At 37.7% G+C, this 22,232-nt stretch overlaps 1 protein-coding gene across 1 annotated transcript in view; it reads right to left on the bottom strand.

Moving 5' to 3' along the window:
* LOC127661515 (ras GTPase-activating protein 2-like) overlaps positions 1-22,232 on the bottom strand; it is a 75,800-nt gene that overhangs the window by 11,370 nt on the left and 42,198 nt on the right. Inside the window, exons 8-19 of the mRNA XM_052152253.1 lie at positions 21,709-21,791; positions 20,246-20,347; positions 14,665-14,818; positions 14,389-14,543; positions 14,120-14,234; positions 13,927-14,001; positions 9,963-10,086; positions 8,346-8,452; positions 6,431-6,517; positions 6,241-6,318; positions 6,068-6,141; positions 5,849-5,955 (exon numbers count right to left, since the gene is read on the bottom strand). Of these exons, the coding sequence (XP_052008213.1) occupies positions 5,849-5,955; positions 6,068-6,141; positions 6,241-6,318; positions 6,431-6,517; positions 8,346-8,452; positions 9,963-10,086; positions 13,927-14,001; positions 14,120-14,234; positions 14,389-14,543; positions 14,665-14,818; positions 20,246-20,347; positions 21,709-21,791 (1,261 nt within the window). The remainder of the gene's footprint in view (positions 1-5,848; positions 5,956-6,067; positions 6,142-6,240; positions 6,319-6,430; positions 6,518-8,345; positions 8,453-9,962; positions 10,087-13,926; positions 14,002-14,119; positions 14,235-14,388; positions 14,544-14,664; positions 14,819-20,245; positions 20,348-21,708; positions 21,792-22,232) is intronic.

Here is a 22,232-nt window from a genome sequence, read left to right as displayed (position 1 = left end):
TTGCTATTAAATTAATTTAAAATGAAACACAATTACAGAGCGCAGACCTCAGTGGGTGGGAATGTTTGTGTCTGCTTCTTGCATATACACATTCAAATGTCTGGGTGCCGTGGCTCATAAACAGACACTAAATCTCACTGTATCATGTACTGACCCGTAACGCATTCCAGCCAACACAAACACGCAGCTATTTCTCATGCTCATTCTACAAATTTGATAAATTCCTATTTTATCTCCTCAGCTGACTTGCAACATTTTGCCCACAGAACAGCCAAAGTAAACAGATGCTTGAGAACCAGAGCCGAACACACATACACAACTTTTAAGCAGGTTTAAGGGATGTCAGCCCATGACGTTCTCTTTGTAATTGATCTTCTTTCCTAAGTTTTATCTGGTCTGCATTGCCACAAACCGGTTGTTTTCATCGCATAAATCTTACTCTTGTTTTCCAGTAAATATCTTAATCATACTTAAATCAAGATGAATTTACCTGACAAACTAAAAAGTCCAATGTATTGGGCAACACTGATGCAAGTTATGTGGAAACCCCTTCAGGCTATGATCTGTTCTGTGACAGACTGTTTAGACTTAAGAGTATTCGGAGTGCAAAAATTGCAGTTACTAAAAATCCACCCTAAATGTAAGTAACTTTGATTATGTTTTTCTCTGCTGCAATGTTGGTGTAGTTAATTCTTTTTGCGTTTTTGTAAAGCAGGATAGTTTCTGTCTACAGAGAAACCCTCATCTGGTTGGTCTTTGAAGGCAACATATATGTATCCTTTACTGCTACATACTGTATCTCTTAATCCTGTGTGTGTGGTTCGTGAAAAGAATAAAAATGGCATCTGAATTAGCAGCTGAAAGCAGTAAAAAAAAAAAGAAAAGTTTCCTCAGGAGGTGCCTTCATACACAGAGTGACGCATGCAAGTACGTTTACATTCACACAAATACGCTGATACCTACAACAACAAAAAAAATCATATTAAAAAAATTTGACTACAGAATTCAGTTTTTTGATGTCAAAACAAACAGTCATAAAAAGGCACGCTGGATAAGCCGGTAAGAACACCGGTAAAGATGTTTACAGTACATGCAATGCAAAAATCTATGTGTGCCGATCAGTTATGATGCTACAGCGATAAAGGAAAATCTGTAAAGGAATATTCAAGGTTCAATACAAGTTAAGCTCAGCATTTGTGGCATTATGTTGCTCACCATAAAAAATTATAATAAATTATCTTTTAAAATCATGTTAACACACATAGGGCACAATATTTTTTATGTGCCTTAACTCATTAGCGCAAAGTCAATGGGCATGGCCAGGAAGTTTTAGTATTTTTGTGCAAGTGTACACCAAGTCCAGACGCAAGTGGGTTTGGCACAATTGCACGTGCAATGGAGGATCTGCTCCAGCACCACCTGCATCCTATAATACAGTTCATTCCCTGTCAAGCACCAGTGATATAAACAAAGATAGCACATTCATAAGAAGTTGGTAGTGTAAATTGACTTTTTGAAATGAATTAGAAGAATAAAATGATGGATTTACATAATTTTGTGCATCCTTGTTAAATGGGATACGTTCCTTTTATACACAAGGAAAATGTGGTTCAGGATATGGATGTAGGCTCTGTTAAGTTACAGAGAATTTAAGTATTATTAGTCATTTACATCCACTGACACACAAATCATGGCTAGTACTATTAACAGTGATTGTATATCCGCACAAACTTCCCTTCTACCGGTCGACATTGTGTTTCCATCCAATTGTAGTGCATCAAAAATATACCGATTATAGTTGATGGAAACAAATTATGTCGTGTTGACATAATATCTTTACGAAATGTAATGGATTGGTCTTAACGGCATACCTGCACAGATCCAATGCTGCAAACACATCTGCGTCATGACACTTCCAGGAGTTCCAACACAAATATCTCGTATCATACACCTGTCATCGACAAGTGCATGGAGAACGTCTAGGTTACTGTTGTAACCCCCCTTCCCTGATGGAGGGAACGAGACGTTGTGTCGGTGAAATGACACTAGAGGTCTCTTGAGAGCCTCAGTTGCCTCTGAGCTTTTGAAAATTGCATGAAAATAGAGCTCGGTGTGTTGACGTCTTGTGGCTATACTTTTGAAACAGCGGGTATATTAACGGATTGACCCCCTTTACTTCCATTGTAAGTGCTTCACTGGAATTTTTAAATAAAACTGGTAAATTAGCATTATGCAACAAATGCTGTCAATTAAGCTGAACTTGTATTGTACAAGGAATATTCCTTGAAGGTGTTGACATGACCACACATGCTGGCTAATTAACCATAATCGGTGTGAGAATGTCCATGTAAAGTTGCTCACAGACAGACTGGGCAGTAAAGCAGAAAGGCAGCTGCTTTAGCTTTTGGATGCAGCTCATGCTTGTGTGATGGTGACATATTAGATGTTAATGCTTTGCTGTCTCCCCAGAGAGACATTTACAACAATTATAGGGGGTTAAGTTGAGTTTAGCCAGTATAGCCCTATGTTCACTTTCTGCAACTGCTGTAAGCTCCCACTTCACGGACAGAATAACCTCATAACATTCCCGACCTCTCCGATCAGTTATATGCAGGATGGTTATAAATGAAGGGAACATGTCTACAGAGGCCAGTCCATCATCTGCTCAATCTAGTTGATACCGATTCACATAAATTCCACGATTCTTGATACCGATTTCGATACCACACAAAGCTATTGAACACACTTATTTAGCCTATTAAAATGTTACATTTCAGTGCATTAAAACAATAGCATGTTTAACTTGATTCAACATAAATATAGATTAAAGATAGATAAAGATTCAATATAATAATAACAATGGAGTCACAGAATTGAGTCGGTGCTCGGTTCTACCGGTACTGCAGAAACACTGGTATTGTTCAACATGGTACCGAAGTACCGGTACTTTTGACAACACTATTTAGCAGTATATTTAAAAGAGTCCAGCACTACGCAAAAGAAGGTCAAACCAGCATGCTGGCTTGTGCAGAGATTTTAATGCCAAATTATGTTTATGACAACAACGGTAAACATGTAACGTGTGTGGACATCCAGATTAAAAGTTGGTGACCTTGAAATTCACATCACATGTTGGCCTCTCGTTTCACAGGACAAAGGAACTGCCGTTCAGTTATACTGTAAATATATTTACAAATTGTTGCTTTACAGTATATTTTTAATATTAAAAATGTCCATTGCCATCAAAGACCATGTACAATAGTGACAGACCAAAATATTGGCCAGGCAGATTAATCATCAGCTGATATTTGGCAATTTTGAGATTGTCAGTATCAGTTATATCTGATAACTGTGTCTGCTTGGCAGATTAAAAGCATATTTCAAAACAATGCAAGTCAAGCTCAATCCACCGGCTTTTGTGGCACATTGTTGATTAAAACAAATAAACTTTTCTTTAAAAAAGGCACAAATCTGGGTTACAGTGACGCACTTACAATGGAAGTGAAAGGGGCCAATTCATAAACAATAAAATACTCACTGTGTCAAAAGTAACGCCATAAGACGTAAACAATATGCGAGGTAAAATGCTCAAAAATACGAACCTTTTCTGTGTAAACTTACATCTAATTTTAAATGCGGATTTAAACTACGGTACTTTACAGCTCTAATAATACACAAGGTTTAACAGAAGAATTAATGTAAGTGTTTTTATAAAATCATACACTGCACTTTTCTGCCTTAAAACCCTCCAAAATTGGCCCCATTCACTTCCATTGTAAGTACCCCACTGTAACCCCCATTTAACTCTTACATGTATGGGCGTTTCGTCAAGCATTATTACAGCATGTATATCTATCAAAAATGGATATACAAAATTCCCAGATAGTATCACATTTTGTAAAATTTGTCAAGAGTATTAGAAAATACTAGAAAAGAATATATCCTGATGTTTTATTTGTTCGAAGGAAAAACTCCCTAGGTTTACCCACATTCTGAGGGTGTTTGGAGCTCTGATGGCTCTTTAGAACGATAAGGAGGAAAAACTGTATGCGTTAAGTTGCTGGATAATGTGAAATGCCCTGCGATAATCCTATGATGATGATGTCATCAGAGCATGTGGAACATCGGCACCCCACTGCCTGAATATACTGTAGCTTCCTGAATTTTGTTGAGGAAAAAAAGGACTGTCTATTCCAGAGAACACCAACATAATTGTCCATAGACTGCGTATAATATATACGTTTTACCATTAGCTACGTTTCCACAAATGTTTTGAACCAGAAGTCGTGTTTTTGAATGCTGTGTGTGACAGATCGCGGCAGCTGCCCATTCAAAGGGAGCGGGTGCAACGCTCTGACTTTTAGCGTGAAAAAACCATGAATGAATATCAGAGGTCATGTTGAATGATATAATGCAACATACTGAAATGTATCATATATCATCTGTTAATGTTGAAATGACATGGAGAATGTCTTTGTGATTGACACCAAGGGACAATCACACGCACAGTTTGTGCATGTTTCATTCGCTAGTCTCTCACACACAATTCACACTTTCTCCACTGCCTAATGAAACCAAATTCACTACAATTGAATCACAATAAATCCACATAATAAATGAATAAATAAAACCAAATAAATCCACGATGCTTTGCCATAGTCACTGATTTGGTGTGGATAGCTAACCTGTTGTTTTGATTGTTGCTCAGTACTGTACATTTTAGTACAAGCAATTGTGCGGTCTTTAAAAAATAAACTGCATCCTTACCGCTATCACAAGATGCACACCTTAAAAAACAGTCTACAGTATGTTAGACATACTGTATGTATATATTTCCTATATGTCATAATCAACTATATATATACATGATTAAAATACTCAAAATGCCACTATTTGATTGTGCTTTAACTTTTTCACACATTGCATTTTTTTCTTCTTGTAAACCTCAAAATAGAGAGTGCTTCGGGACCCCCCTTGAAGCTCTGGTGACCCCCCAGGTTGGGAATCCCTGCATTAAAATAATTTTTTGCGGTAATTCAAATTATACCACAAATGCGGTAGATTCATCTTAACTTAAAAGTAACTTTAAAAGAAGTGCGAGTCCTCACTTATCAGCTCGACATAACAAATTCAGGTAATGACTGTCAAAAAGTATCTACCCATCAGCATTATATAGGCCATTACACACCTGGATTTCAAGATAATGACATTGGCCATTAAAAAACACTCTCTCTTTCCTAGCATTTGTCCCGAATAGGTGCAGTGTCCGCTTTGTGATAGTCTGCATAAATATATTTGATTTGGCACAAGTTATACACCGGATGCCCTTCCTGACACAACCCCCAGTGGCTGGGGGAACTCTCATTCACACACATACGGGGCAATTTATAGTCTCCAATTCACTTAACCTGCATGTTTTTGGACTTGTGGGGGAAACCGGAGCACCCGGATGAAACCCATACAAACACAGGGAGAACATGCAAACTCCACACAGAAAGGCCCTAGTTGAGCCGGGACAGTGCTAACCAATGAGCCACCATGCCATTTGAAAAAACACACTGATTTACAATATTCACAATACTACAAATTGCAAGTAGGCAAAAACATTTTTACTCATTTCCCAACCCATTTATAAATACACACCCATGACATAAAGGTTACGTAAGTCAATTAGCGGAAACAGAATGTTTCACATCCAGAGCCGACACAAACATGAATGTAAAACGGAGAACTGGAGGCTCAGCTCTTGCCATACAAAAACTGTCAGCAAAAACAAGTGTCTGCAGATGGACGCACATTTTATGGCTTTAAAACAGAAAATGAAATAGGTGGTCTTGGATCCACTCACCTTTCTGCTTGTGATAGGACAGCTCTTGATTGGTCACTCGTAACCAGCGCTTCTTAAAGTTCTTCTTTCCTATTCGCTTTCTGCCCTGGGCTCGTTTATGTACCTCTCTGTTAAAAATCATTCGCACATATGTAAATGTTAGGCTTCCTGAAAACTCATAATGTGGTAAACTGAACTGAATTTACAAATAGAATTGATCAGTTGCCATCTTCTACATACCCTTCCTTCAGCACAAATGAGTCCTCTACTCCATTGGACTCCTTTGACACATTAGACGAGATCTCATCTAAGAACTGAAAGGGAAATAGACATGAAATGACTCTCTTATGTGAGAAGATTGTTTTAACCTATATTCCTTGTGTGTGTTGAGGAGGTCTGTTAAAAATACTTACCTTTTTAACTTTTTCTATACATTCGTCTTCTTGGAATAACTTGAAGAAATCGTACATATAGGTTTCTTTAAAGCTAGACTGAAGAAAAAAACAATTCCAGAAGGTCACAACAAAAACATGAAAAGGGACTTTCTGAAAGTTCTTCCCTTCCCAGCACATGAGTGGACTGTATGACTTATAGTTGACGTACCAGTTTGTTCTTGGAAAGGCTGCCCCAGCTGCCCAGAGACTGGATGGTTTTAGAGATGAGAGTAAGAGTGCGTGTAATTTCAGGATCCTGAGAGAGAAATGGAGAGGTGATTTTCTGAACTGAAGTATAATCTTAAGTACATTCTTTACTTGTAATCATTTTATGCTCCAAAGATCTTGTGACATTAACATGGTCAATGTCACAAATTTGCTTACATTAGAAATAGTGAAGAATCCTAAACATTTCAAATTCATTTGAAATAATATGATATAATTAAGGTTGTATTTTTTAAACATAATTTAAAGGGATTGTTCACCCAAAACTTAAAATTCTCTCATCATTTACTCACCCTCATGCCATCCCAAGATGTATATGACTTTCTTCTTCTGCTGAACACAAATGAAGATTTTTAGAAGAATATTTCAGCTCTACAGGTCCATACAATACAAGTGAATGGTGACCAGAGATTTCAAGGTCCAAAAAGCACATAAAGGCAGGATAAAATTAATCCATACGACTCCAGTGGTTTAATCTATATCTTATAAACCTATCCAGTCAGTTTTGTCTGTGAACAGACCAAAACTTATCTCTTTTTTCACTGTACATCTTGAAATCCACAGTCTCCATGCCGATCATGATTTCAAGCTCGGTTACACTTACTTAGGGCATCTAGCGCTCTGCGCATCCATCAGTGTAATCAAGCTTAAAAACATGATCATGTCTAGAGACTGCATTGGCAAGACTTAAAGTGAAAAAGGAGTTATATTTTGGTCTGTTCTCAAACAAAACCAAATGGATCACTTCAGAAGACATGGATTAAACCACTGGAGTCGTATGGATTAAGTTTATGCTGCCTTTATATGCTTTTTGGAGCTTAAAAGTTCTGGTCACCATTCACGTGCATTGTATGGACCTACAGCGCTGAAATATTCTCCAAAAAATCTTCAATTGTGTTCTGCAGAAGAAAGAACATCAACACAACTGGGATGGCATGAGGGTGAGTAAATGATGAGAGAATTCTAATTTTTGGGTCAACTATCCCTTTTTGCATTAGGTATCATGAACTAACAATGAACAATATTTTTAACTGAATTCATTTCTAAAATAATAAATAAAAAATACTATTGTTCATTGTTTATTCGTGTTTGTTCATAGTGCATTAAAGCATACACAGGTATAATGTCAATGCATCACATTAACTTCAAAATGTACTGCATGTTGAAATTAACCAGTGCTTTAAAAGTATAGTTATTGGTTACGTCATGTTAATTATTGTAGTTAACTAATGTTAACAAACACAACCTTATTATTAAGTGTTTCCATTTAACTGTTATATTTAACTTTCTGTTTATTTCCAGGTTTAAATAGAATTTAAAGCCCAGATTTTCAATGTACATCGAGACTTTTGAACCCCACTGAATATTTTGCAAATATTTAGGCTAACAGGATTAGATTATTCAATATTGGAAACGTTTGGTGCAGCTGTGAACTTGAAATCTCTGAACTGTTCTAGGATGTGCTCCTTATTTTGCCAATTAATCAGCACTTTGCATTTTTACACGTATTCTGAAAATTTCAGTTCGATTTTGCAAATCAAAGTGCATGCGGATGGATTCCAGTTGAATCATTTAGCTCTGATTCAAGAAATCTCTAGCTGCATATATTTTTGAGTCTGCTTTTGGCATAGATTTTATTTCAGCATGGGAGCGACGTTTACAAATGCACGGCTATGCACTCGAGCAGCTTAGAGGAAACATTGATCATAGCTTTCTCAGTAAAAACAGGAGTGTCTCAATGGGTCTTTCCTGGCATTAATATATGAGTCACATATTAAATAAAGGAACTATATGTTTGTTACAGTTTGATAACTCGTTTGGGGTGTGCTGTGATGCGGCTGTTTATGTTGTGCACTCACAGGATGATGCGACTGCAGCTGAAAGGTGTGTGGAGAGAGAACAGCCACTGCAAAGAATCGCAGAAATATGAAACTACTAACAGCAGAGTACTGCACATGAGGATCCGCTGTTGGAGAGAGAAAGAGAGATTTATTAAAATCATACCAGAGTCTATGGCTCCTCCTGGTGTTCAGAATCAACACAGTTTATCAGGAATGCCAGTGTGAAAAAGACAATATTGTCTGTAAAACTTTTTAACAATGATTCATAAATAAGTTCACACTCATTTATTCTATGATCAAAATATGTTAAAGTTGGACTCCATTAAAAACGTTGAACTCCTAAAGACATGAATTGTAATTTTGCAATATATTTAGCAAAATCATGACCACTCACATTGAAATGAAGAATCCAGTCAGTAGTCAAAATGGCAGTCAATGAAGTACTCGTTTTCTATAGGCATATTTCAATTTACTATGATTTTACGCTATTAAAATGGGTTCTCCTGGGGCTAGGCACCCAAATCTGTAATATGTGTCTTTTGGGAAGACTCCCATAGCATGTGCAAAGATTGGGAATGATCACTTGTTTGTAGCCTACATGGCGGCCTAAAACGTACTCATTACACAGTGGCCCATTATAGGCCTATCTAAATGTACATGATTTTAGTCTAATAAAATGGGTTCACCATGGGCTAGGCACACAAATCTGAAATATGTGTCTCGGGGGAAGACCTTGATAGCGTCTGCAAAGTTTGGGAATGATCGCTCATTCGTAGCCAACATGGCGGCCTAAAATGTACTCATTTCACAGTGGCCCATCATAGGCCTAACTAAATGTACATGATTTTAGTCTAATAAAATGGGTTCACCTGGGGTTAGGCACACAAATCTGAAATATGTGTCTCGTGGGAAGACCTTGATAGTGTCTGCAAAGTTTGGGAATGATCGCTCATTCGTAGCCAACATGGCGGCCTAAAATGTACTCATTTCACAGTGGCCCATTATAGGCCTAACTAAATGTACATGATTTTAGTCTAATAAAATGGGTTCACCTGGGGCTAGGCACACAAATCTGAAATATGTGTCTCGTGGGAAGACCCTGACAGCGTCTGCAAAGTGTGGGAATGAACGCTCATTCGTAGCCAACATGGTGGCCTAAAATGTACTCATTTCACAGTGGCCCATTATAGGCCTAACTAAATTTACAAGATTTTAGTCGATTAACAATTATAATATAATTGCGACAGGCTTACCCCTATAACCCTTTACTCTCCTCCTAAGCCTACTCTTACCTCAACCTCAGTAGCAGCAAATGGGACCCTAAGCTGTATAAAACAAAGAGACCCAACCATAATCCTTGATGTGTGTTACAGTTTGATCTAGAGTAGGTTCAGGATCAAGTGCAGTCTAGACATATATAAAAGGTATTTATTGTGTTTCTGATTTTGAGAATGGCACACTTGCTTTACTGAAAGATCTTGCTGTACATGCTCTCAGGGAAGAGCACATCATTAGAGAGCGCAAGGATACGTTTGCAGAGAGTGAACAAGCAACATGCACTACCAGTTGAGCTAAAGGAACATAAACATACAGGAAATGAGAGCGCATTTGTGTTTGTGTGTGTGTGTGCCTCACCAGGAAAGCGTTTAGAAGCGAGCTGTCGGAGTGACCTGAAGACGTCACACATGAGGGGAGGACAACTGGAGCTGGACTGTGTTATAGATGTAAAAACCTTCTGTACGTAACCCTGCAGATTCTCCTGAGAACACACAAACACCAACACGATCAGTGTTAAGCTCGTCAATTAAATTACTGACGGAAATGTTTGTTGACAAAGGGTTCGTCAGCGATAAGAAATATATAGAAAAAAATGAATTCATCTAATGCAATAATCCAGAATGTTGGGTGGATCATTATCTAAATATGGTGACAAACATGTCCCTTAATTTCAGTCCTAAAATATATCAAATAGTCAAGAAAGGCATCATTCTATAACCTAATCTTTTATTAAACAAACAAAACAAAACAAAACTTTTTATTACACATTTATTTGAATTTGGCAATTGAAGACAAAATCTTGTGAAAAAGAACTTCCAAGGTCAAAGTTCAGAGGAAAAAGGGCCTGCTCAAACATACATATTTTGTTGACAAAGTTTTTAATTTACATTTGAACTCATTTTTTTACATGATTAATTTAAATATGTCATTGATGTTACATTGTTTAATGTCCACGTGAAACATTTTTATTGTATAATGTCAAGATGTTACACAATGTTTACTCTCAGCCTTAATGGGTGGAAACTGAACTGATTTTGAATAATTTCAAAATTTCAATAAATATAGTCGGAATTTAAAAATGCCCCAGGAAATTCCAGTATTGAACAGAAAGAACTGAATACCGAGAAAACGAAGCAATTTACAAACAGGTTAATTACCTCAATGCATCCTATATACGTTCATGAGATTAATCGATATATCCACAACATATATGTAATATTATAACTTACCTACATGAACAGGTGAACTTGAACTAAGTTACATACGAGTCAAAATGCGTAACTTTTGTTGTGAATATACTGTTTCCGTAAAAATGCGCTACACGCAATGCAATAACCTAAACTGGCTGAAACACTGAAAAATCTTTAAAGCGTGAGGAATTCAGAATAAAGTAACTTCTAAAAAGTAGCTAATAATTCATTATATTCATTATTATATGCTATTATTTCAGGAGGTCAGGTTTGCACAAAAAAGGCAAAACAATGGATGGGAGCACGGTCGGCGCTGAATCAGCTGATCAGAGGGAGAGCGAGATAAGTGGCAGCCGGAGACTCCAGTTCGAGAGAGACACACGTGTCCGCGTTGCATGTGTGTCTTTTTAGGTTTGTTTAAGTTCATTTATGCATTAAAGTATTATGTAGATTGTTCAGCTGGCTCCTGCCTCCTCCTTGCACATCCTTTACCTGTTACAGTGGTGCCGAAACCCGGGAGGGAGTAGCGATGCGCCTCGCCGCTGCCATCTGCCAGGGGAGGAGCCGCGGCTGTCTGTCTGGGGACGGAGGGATCGCTGCTGGCCGCCGAGAAGGGGAGAAGCAGTTCTGTCTGCCAGGGGCCGGAGGATTTGCTGCCGTCCACCGGCGGAGGAGCAAGCTTGCATCCGCCTGAGGGCGGATGAGCGGTTGAGGACCGGTTGACTGCGCGTCAGGTAGCTGGCGAGCAAGTTCTTCCCTCTCTCTTTCTGTGTCTCCACTCTCCCTTTCCCTCTCCCCATGCCTCACCTCGTCTCTACCCCCGGTTCACACAAGGCTCCGTGGACCACCGGCTGACAGAACGCTGGAAGGGCATTTAGTCAGACTGGTGATGCCCCAGCCTGAAGCAGGCGAGGGAGGAGTGTGATTCGGAGGAGGCCGTGGCCGGGCCATGATGGAGCATGGTTGCACTGAACCAGATGTTCAGCGGGAGAGCGAGATAAGGGGTAGCCGGAGACGCCGGTTTGAGAGAGAGAGATACGCACACGGCCGTGTTGCATGTGTGTCTGTTTATGTTTGTTTAAGTTCATTGTTTAAGTTAATTTATGCATTAAAGGTTTATGTTGATTGTTTAGCCAGTTCCCGCCTCCTTGCCCATCCTGTTCCAATCGCATACATAAATATTTGTTGAGAAAGCCCCTAAAATAACACTAACTCAATACATTATGATGAAATAATTATAAGTAGTTATATTAAAATAATTTGAATAATAAAAAGTAGATGGATGCTTTTGGAGCATCTCAGTTTGGTTGTGTCATAATCGTACCATTTTAGGTTGATGTGTCAAGTTTGAAACTTAGAAAAACACATCTTGAGATCCCTACGTTCGGATTTGCGATCCATCGAGCTCTTTTTGAACGCAAGAATGTGTTCTCATCTTGTGCTGCCTGCTGTCAATAAGTGTGGTTTGATCTCTGTCTGTATAAGCTGCGCGTTGCCTATACAGCTGAAGTTTCGCTTACTGCCCCCTGGAGAAAACAGGTGGTACTACAAGCGTGAATTGCACAGATATAAGGAATATTCCTTATTATATTTTATATAATTAAATCACACTGAATTAATGTGTTAAATCAACAGCCCTAATTAAAAAACATTATAAAATCAGATCCTTAAAAAGCATCACATTATTTTGGCAGATGAGTAAAGCATTAAAATATAAGAAGTGGCTTTAGAATCGGATGGATTGTTTATTTGCATATTATTGAAAATAAGCCAATCATTGGCCTACAGTTCACAGCAATCCATTTTGCAATTCAATTTGGCAATCTGTCTGAGATAGCCTTATTAACAGCTTTTCTGAGAATGCGTCCATGTTCACCTGCACCTGCATGATGGACAGTTTTTGGAGCATCTCAGTTTGAATGCAGTTTGAGTTTTTAGTTCACTGTTTCAAGGTAAACGTTCAGCTGTGTTTGAACGCTATAATGTGTTATCATTTTTTGCTGTCACTAGTGTCAAACAAGCCAGAGTATGTTTTTTTTGTCTGTACTGCTGGAGTTTCACTTACTGCCCCCTGCTGAAAAAAGATGGTATATCAAGCTTGAACTGCTCGAAATCGACAAACCTAGTGTAAAAATTAACACTGAACATGATTTCATCCTGTAGATATCCGTAATGTATGTAGTGGCACATAACTTTGGTTCCATCATACGTACATTTTGGTACCATTTCATAGCCATGAAACGTACAACATCAAAGTAACGACAGCATCTAAATGCTTTTATATTAGAAAAGTTTGTGGACGTACAAATATTTATGAATCCATTGGGGTTAAAAGAATCTGAAATAAAAATAAATAAAAAAACACTCACTCATTTTAATGTCTATTCAAAAGAACAAATATGAATGTGTAACAATTACAAACAAATATCTACGAATGTTAAAGGGATAGTTCACCCAAAATAGTTCATCATTTTCTTATCCCAGATGTGTATGACTTTCTTCTGAGAGCTGCTACAGAGCTGAAGAATAGTTCAGCTCTGTAGGTCCAAACAATGTAAGTGAATGGTGACCAGAACTTTCAAGCTAAAAAATATTATAAAGGCAGCATAAAAGTAATTGAAAAATGTATCCGTTTCTCACCCAACATTATTGCATTGCTGTAGAAGACATATATGAATCTACTGGAGTTGTATGGATTACTTTTATTCTACCTTTATGGGATTTTTGGAGCTTCGAAGTTCTGGTCACCATTCACTTGCATTATATGGACCTACAGAGCTGACATATTCTTCTAAAAGTCATACACATCTGGGATGACACAAAAGTAAATAAATAATGAGGGAATTTAAATTTTTGGGTGAACTATCCCTTTAATCAGAGCATGCACAATGTAAGTGCATTACTGTACTTGCGTTGTTTTGTTTTCACACTTGTTTAAGGACAAGTCAAAATTATTTTCAGTGGTTATCAACAGCATGCTACAGATGCTGTCAACAGAGCTTAACTTGTATTTGCAGATGAAGAAAAGTCTCCAACATAAATATAATATTATGGCAGCTTGTACACTGATAGTATGCACAAAAATGTAACGATTCAACAACAAAAAACAAAAAAAGAGAACGACTCCTCACCTTGTTGACCTCCACGTTGTCGCCCTCTCTCAGCTTGATGGGGTCGATCTCACAGGTTTTATTTGATTCAAAGATCTGTAAAAACAGAATTACAAAAACAACTAAACTTAAACAGAATTGGTAGCCCAGTCTACAGTACATTTTCGAGTTAACAACGGAAGTATATCTAAGTCACAAATCTTGCTTGCCTGACCTCATTAAGAACAGGCTTGAGGGTGACTGACAAATAACTTCGGCCCACAATCTTCATCATATCATCAATGCAGCGAGTGGCCAGAGAATTCCCTCTAAATATGGTGTTGGCCTCTCTGCACAGATAAACACAAGATATTTTAATGATGTTTCTCCATTCAAAATCCCTAACAGCTTGCCTTAGCAAAAACCCATTAATTAGCTTAACTTAAAAACAACAGAAGTCTAGGATGTTCCAGTCTAGATAACTAGATAAATGTGTGACTGAACTGTGTGTTCTCCAGCTCCAGTGCGGCTACAGCTGTGAGGAAGGGCAGCAGTCTATTGTGATGGAGCAGCAGTCTGACCACAGGAAGGAGAGCTTCATACCCCACGGTCTCCCTGCAAACATCTCCCAGAACATGAGCTGCAGATGCCGAGATTGGCTAGACACAGACAACAAGAAAACAAAGAACAATGACACAATTAGCCTGACTTCTCATTCATAAGGCTTGAAGTGAGATGTCAGTGTGTGTATTCTCCAGGAAGTAGGGGGAGCTGTCATACCTTGACATCTGGGGATTTGAGCATTAGGTTGCGTAGGGCTGTGTAGAAGGCCGAGGGTAGAACGTTGTCCTCGGTGTACGTTACATTCAGTCTTAGAGAACCCAGATCATCAGGCTTAGACTTTGTACCGTTTCCTTTAGGCTGCAACAAGTACCTATAAAACAGAAAACGTACAGAACATATTTGTAGGTATGTGTTTGAGTAAAATGAAAATTTTTGTTTTATTCTATAAAGTACTGACAATATTTCTCCCAAATTCCAAATAAAAATATATTCATTTAGAGCAGTTATTTCGAGAAAATGACAACTGGTCAAAATAACATAATAAGTGTTTTCAGACCTCGAATAATGCAAAGAAAACAAGTGCATATTCATTTTTAAACAACACAATACTAATGTTTTAACTTAGGAAGAGTTTAGAAATCAATATTTGTTGGAATAACCCTGATTTTCAACCACAGCTTTCATGCGTCTTGGCATGCTCTCTACCAGTCTTTCACATTGCTGTTGGGTGAATTTATGCCACTCCTGGCGCAAAAATTCAAGCAGCTCGGCTTTGTTTGATGGCTTGTGTGCCATCCACGTTCCAGAGTTTTTCAATGGGGTTCAGGTCTGGAGATTGGGCTGGCCATGACAGGGTCTTGATCTGGTGGTCCTTTATCCACACCTTGATTGACCTGTCTGTGTGGCATGGAGCATTGTCCTGCTGGAAAAACCAATCCTCAGAGTTGGGGAACATTGTCAGAGCAGAAGGAAGCAAGTTTACTTCCAGGATAACCTTGTACGTGGCTTGATTCATGCGTCCTTCACAAAGATGAATCTGCCCAATTCCAGCCTTGCTGAAGCACCCCCAGATCATCACCGATCCTCCACCAAATTTCACAGTGGGTGCGAGACACTGTGGTTTGAAGGCCTCTCCATGACTATGTCTAACTATTAGATGACCAGGTGGAGGATCGGTGATGATCAATTTTGACAAAGTCTGACAATGTCTCCCAACTCTGAGGATTGGTTTTTCCAGAAGGAAAATGCTCCATGCCACGCAGCTAGGTCAACCTGTCTCACGAGTATGAGATTATTAAGGCAATAGCCTATGATTTTAACTTCAGTAGCAAAAATGCCGTTAGAGTTGATACGTTTCTGTGAATTAGTTGAAATTGTTTAAATTGGGTCAAATGTTTTGGGTAGCCTTCCACAAGATTCTCACAATAAGTTGCTGGAATTTTGGCCCATTCCTCCAGACAGAACTGGTGTAACTGAGTCAGGTTTGTAGGCTTCCTTGGTCGCACATGCTTTTTCAGTTCTGCCCACAAATTGTCTATCGGATTCAGGTCAGGGCTTTGTGATGCCACTCCAATACCTTGACTTTATTGTCCTTAAACAATTTTGACACAACTTTGGGAGGTATGCTTGGGGTCATTGTCCATTTGGAAGACCCATTTGCAACCGAGCTTTGACTTCATGGCTGATGTATTGAAACGTGTTTTTTTATCAGTCAAAATGACACAGCATTTGGAATTATCTGTCAATGTTTCAATAATCGGTAAATTATGTGATGGAGAATTGTCGGTTAACACAACCCCCTTACATGTTAGGTTAAGTGATTGTTTGTGCCCCTCCTGAAATAATGAGCCTGAGACAATACTGATCATTAGAGTTAGTACGTTTCTGTGAATCAGCTCAAATTTAACATTTTAACCCTCCTATGGTATTCGGTCATTTTTGACCAAAATACATTTATTAAAATGTAATAAAAATGTTTTCCTTTATCTGAGCAGTATAAGACTTGGTGACATTTCTGAACATATAAAAAAATATATGGGCTTGATTCGATGGTGGTCATAAAAAAAACAAAAAAGCATCATCTTTGGTATTCGCTTTCAAAACTGACAGACCATTGGAAATGAATGGGAAAGACCAGAAAACAGAGCAATTTTTTTTTTATCTGTCAGCCACGATGCGGAAAAAGACCAGACAGAAATTACAGGGAGATACTCTAAAACATCCTCAGTGCAAAACTTACACACCCATTCCCTCACACACACACACACACACACTTACACAAACACAAGAATGAACTGGTAAGACTTTAACACAGTGCTTTTTTTTTTTTAAGAAATGAAGGGTTGAGATGATAACACACTCACAATGCATAACACACACACACACACACAAACACACACAGAGAGAGGGAGAGAGAGAGAGAGAGAGAGAGAGAGAGAGAGAGAGAGAGAGAGAGAGAGAGAGAGAGAGAGAGAGAGAATCAGGGGATCAATAAGTGGAGTCTCTACAGAGTAGACTCTTTTGGTCATTGTTGGCATTACAAGTCATCTGTTGTTTTCCAGCTGATGACATCAATCTGACACACTCATACACACACACATGCACATTTGCAAAATACATAATAAAGAAAGTTTGAAATTGCAAAATGTTTACTCAAATTTTTCTGTTTTAAACTCTAATTGAATTTTCTGAATTTTCGGAATTTTGCATTTCATTTCTGTATCTTGATGCTCATTTTTTTGACATTATTTTTAATTTACTTTGAGATATAAAATGTTTATGTTTGAAATAAATTATTGGTAAAAAAGAGTCTTCTCTATGTAACACCATGGTCGGGTTTGATGACAAGCCATAAAGTGCAAAAACCGACACTTCCAATCAATTTTAAACTGCTACACATTGACAAATAATAGTTTGATGATGTCTAAATATATGTCCAAATGCATATCTTGTGATAAAATATAAATTAAGGTTACAACAAGCCATTAAACTACACAGCGGCTTTAGCCATCTGCTGGCTGTTACTGGCATGGCATGGTTTTCAAGTCATGTTCTTTATATTATGTTCATCAGAGGGCAGCAATCTGCCTCCAATTTATGTCACATTCTCATATTTTCTTCATGTTTCAACTTATTGAAGTGTAGGTTCTGAATTAAAATTTTCTTTCCCCCCAAAAATAGCTTGTTTGTATATGCAATTTAATAGTAAATGTAGGCATTTACAAGTAAATGAGGTCAAATTAGCATAAAATCCCAAAAGAAATGCACAATTGTATTATTCTTACTTTAGGGAAGAAAACGTTTGATCATCATCATCATCATAAAAAAAAAAAAATAATAAAAAAAGAAGTGTTACACATCTAAACCTTCCAGTCAAAAATTACCATGGATACCAAAGGAAGGTGCCATTTTTGAATACCATAGGAGGGTTAAAAATTCAATAATTAACTCTGTTTCAAAGACTTGTAGCATCATCACTCAGAAATGTTCAAGGATGTCTCAGCGTGGCATTTTTTATAGAGTAAAATGTTTATGTAAAACTTATTTAGGTAAATATTGCTATATTGACCTACATATGTTATATTACTATTATATTGTTATATCTAAAATGTATATAACTATTTTATTGTTATATTGGTATGTACTGTATTAATAATGATTAAATATCTTTATACCTTGTGTTCATTTAGTGAAAAACATGCTTTAGTTATTTTTAACTGAATTTACATGGCAACAGAAATGATGCTTCCTCTGATTGAAAAGATATACATATTGATAATCGCATAAGGCAAAAAAAAAAATTATAATTATAATAATAATAATTTTCGCATCACATCCAGCCCTAATTCAAAACCCAAATTATTTCCTGTCAGTGAGTTTTGTTCATTTGTATATGCCTGTCTGACACATTCATCTTTTTAGCCTGTCTGTCATTTGCATTACTCACACTACAGAGTACAGAAATTAGTGTGGCAAGACTGTGCGTCTGTGTAAGTGCTGATTTTATGCTAGGTTCATGCAAAAGCTCACCCACGCAGTAGACTCACTGCCCTCATTCAAAACATGCAGATCAGTATCAACAAGTTCCCTCTCAGTCTTTCTCTCTCTTGCACACACACACACAAATGCACGCACATACAATGTTTACACAACACTACCGGCAGGACGCTGTGATCTGCAGTCTGAGGACACAAGGGAAGCGGGCAACGGAAGCAATCCGCCCAAAACACACACACCTACACACAGCAAGGTTAATGTTGTTAACTAAAACTATTACTAAGACGAAATGTTAGGACTGATAACTAAACAGAATAACAGAGGAAATGGTCTTATCATTAGGGCTTTCAATTGATCATTTTTTTATGGTTTACAGTCCCCAGCATTCTATTATGCAACAGGTATGCCAATCAGTCCAGGGTACATTTTGGGGTGCATTTGTGTCCCTCTGTGATGTTTAAAAATATTGGTTTATATAAAAGTAGTTCAACTTTTATAAAAAAAAAACCTGTCTCAAGACCCCGTATTCTGTTCCATTTTTTGGCGCAGTTCCTGCTGTGTGGTTTGGCTCAATTAATTGCACTATTTAGTTGAAGCCATGAACCACACAAACTTTGGCAAATACAGGAACTAACTGATGACTTTTAACTTGTGTTGAGTTATCATATCACCACAAAGTCTTCCATCTACCTGTTATAAACAACCTGGCCTCATAGAATCCCGTTACTGTACCTACAATGATCTGCCATTTAGAAACCATCAAAAAGCCATTTAGAAAATATTCACTATTTATGAACCATTAAACATAAACTTAAACTAAGCTGAAATTGAAAACCATAATGAAGTCAAATTAAAAAACTAGTGACATTTTCAAAACCATAATACTATAATAACCAAAACTATAATAACCCTGGAGACCAAACCCACAGTCTCTCAAGCACTTTTCGCACAGGACAGCGGTCATTGCAGATGTCACAGCTCTGCATGCTTTCTCTATACATGGTTTGGAGTAATTAAGTCTGTGAGTCAGTAAAGTAAAGCTGAAGTATCAACATTTAAACTCTGACGTCAGAGAGGCAGTACTCTCATGCCTGATTGGGCAGATAAGGGCGATGGAGAGCTGGGATTGGCTGTTTTCATTTTTTCTCATCTGTTGTCTCACCTCACTCAGACAAGTATCAGACAGTGAGATCAGCATATTACAGCACTACATGAAGTGTGCATGTACAACGTTTTGCTTGTGTTGCAGGATATGCCCATGTGTGTGTTTGTGTGTGTGTAAATGTTTGCGTGTGTGAGTATATGTATATGTATGTGTGTGCGTGTGTGTAAATGTTTGTGTGTGTGTGTATGTGTATGTATATGTATGTGTGTGTTTGTGTGTGTGTGTGTGTGTGTATATATGTATGTGTATGTGTATATATGTATGTGTGTGTGTGTGTGTGTGTGTGTGTGTGTGTGTGTGTATGTGAGCGAGTATTTATCACTTTGTGGGGACCAAATGTCCCCATAAGGATAGTAAAACCCAAAATGTTTGAACTTGTGGGGACATTTTGTTGGATCCCATGAGGAAAAAAGCTTATAAATCATACAAAATTATGTTTTTTGAAAATGTAAAAATGCAGAATGTTTTCTGTGAGGGTTAGGTTTAGGGGTAGGGTTAGGTTTAGGGGATAGAATACATAGTTTGTATAGTATAAAAACCATTATGTCTATGGAAAGTCCCCATAAAACATGGAAACACAATGTGTGTGTGTGTGTGTGTGTGTGTGTGTGTGTGTGTGTGTGTGTGTGTTCTGACCATGCTCTGTGCATATGGTCGTTTCTCAGGATTTTCACAGATACTCTGGTTTCTCCGAGGAACACGTCCTGTGCCAAGTTACCATTATTCCACAGCTCTACCCTGAAGGAGAGAGTACAAAAGAGTATGCATTAAGTGATATTCATTGACTGTACATTTACACACACACACACACACACACACACGTTAACTTAGCTAATATATTTATATGTAAATGTGTGTATATATATATATACATATTATTATTATTTTTTTTTATCTGTATAACAGTAAACCACAAACACACACACTGTGCTCGGTTTCACAAACCCCCCATATGAATCAAACACTTCAACATTTTCAGTAAAACTGAATCTGAAATTCAGCACACAGGTCGAAGTTCCTGGTGAAGCAGCTTTTTGTCACGTCAAACATGCACATGTATAAAAATACAAAGGAATGTAAAAAATTAAAACCAGCAACACACCAAACCCATGCACACACTCACACACAAACACACACAATTGTGTCATTATGTAATGTGCCGTCTTGTGGTTTAACCTACTCTTACCTGCCAGCTTCTGCAGAGGGCTATATGGGGCAATTCAGAGTGACACATTATGTGTCAAATCATATCAGAGCTACATTCATAAAAAAACATTCATCACAGAACATACAGTCATCCGTTAAAATAAACACTCATCCCTGCTTACCATAATCATCCACAATAATCAATATGTGTAGTGACATGCAATTTAAAAAAGATGTCAACATAAAAAAAAAAAAAAGGTTTGCATCCAGCCAGAAGCAAAGATTAAACAATGTCTAAATAATAAACAAGACAAAACAAGAGAAAATAAAGAATTGAATGCTACGTCCACATTTATCTGGATACATTTGAAAGCATTTTCCAAAAGTGTCTCTTCCACATCACATGAGAACTCTTAAATCCCCTTAATGTAATGACAAATCACCATGCCATGTTTGAAACGCAATTGTCCTCGTGTTCTGTCGCCCGACAGGAATTTGGAGAAAACTTCCCATCACCTTTGAAGGAATGCAATGTGAAGGTTGTACAAAGTAACAATTATCTTCAACAATGCTATCAATGTGGATATCAGGCACAACAACACTGCCTCAACATGAGCCGCCATCTTGATTGTTTTGGGTTGAATGGATCACATGACTGCGTCACATGACAATAAATACTTCATAGTTTTCAGATATCTCCATTTCCCCTGTCCACACTACAACACGAAGACGCCGTTTTCGAAAAGCTCAGGTTTCACTGGACAAAAACGCCATCTCGGTGCGGACGGAAGGACATAACGTAGAGAAAAAGATGCGTTTTCAAACCAAATCATATTAGTGTGACGTGGCCTAAAAGAAAATGTCTGCATCCAGCCAGGTGAAGCAAAGAGTAGATGATAACAATATAATAAACAAGAAATTGACATGAACAGAGAGAGAGGTCAAGAACTCACTTGATCTCTAGTTTCTCTATGTCCTCCTCTTCTACCTGAAACTGGGACTTCCCCTTGAAACTGCTTGACCTTGTGACCTGAAACTTTGAAAAGTGTGGATAATGGTACAGATGCATATTGCATTACCTTGCCATGCCCATGAGCAAAACTTAATGATAAGATTACGAAGTCCGATGTTTAAAATGATTCAAACATAACTTTATCTTACAAAATCAATGTTCCTTAAAGGGGTCATATCATGAGGAATCAAGAGTACCTTGATCATTTGACATAAAAGAGTTCATTGAATTATGAAAACATACCGTCAACTTTTTGAACTCACCACCCAGGGTCAAAATTAATATCTATTGAAAGATAAAGCTGCAAAAAAATGGCTTTTTATAAAATGATTTTACTTGAACATATGTCAGCCCGAATGTACATATCAATAATGCCAGTTGGGTGTTCAGAAACCTGGCCTGCCCAGTAAAGTGATATGGAGGAAGTAGAATAGATGCTATTATTCCAGAAAACACCAGAAAAAT

This window comes from Xyrauchen texanus, chromosome 21, assembly GCF_025860055.1.
Source record: "Xyrauchen texanus isolate HMW12.3.18 chromosome 21, RBS_HiC_50CHRs, whole genome shotgun sequence".
Classification (NCBI taxonomy): domain Eukaryota; kingdom Metazoa; phylum Chordata; class Actinopteri; order Cypriniformes; family Catostomidae; genus Xyrauchen; species Xyrauchen texanus.
This window is presented reverse-complemented; position numbering and strand designations above follow the sequence as displayed.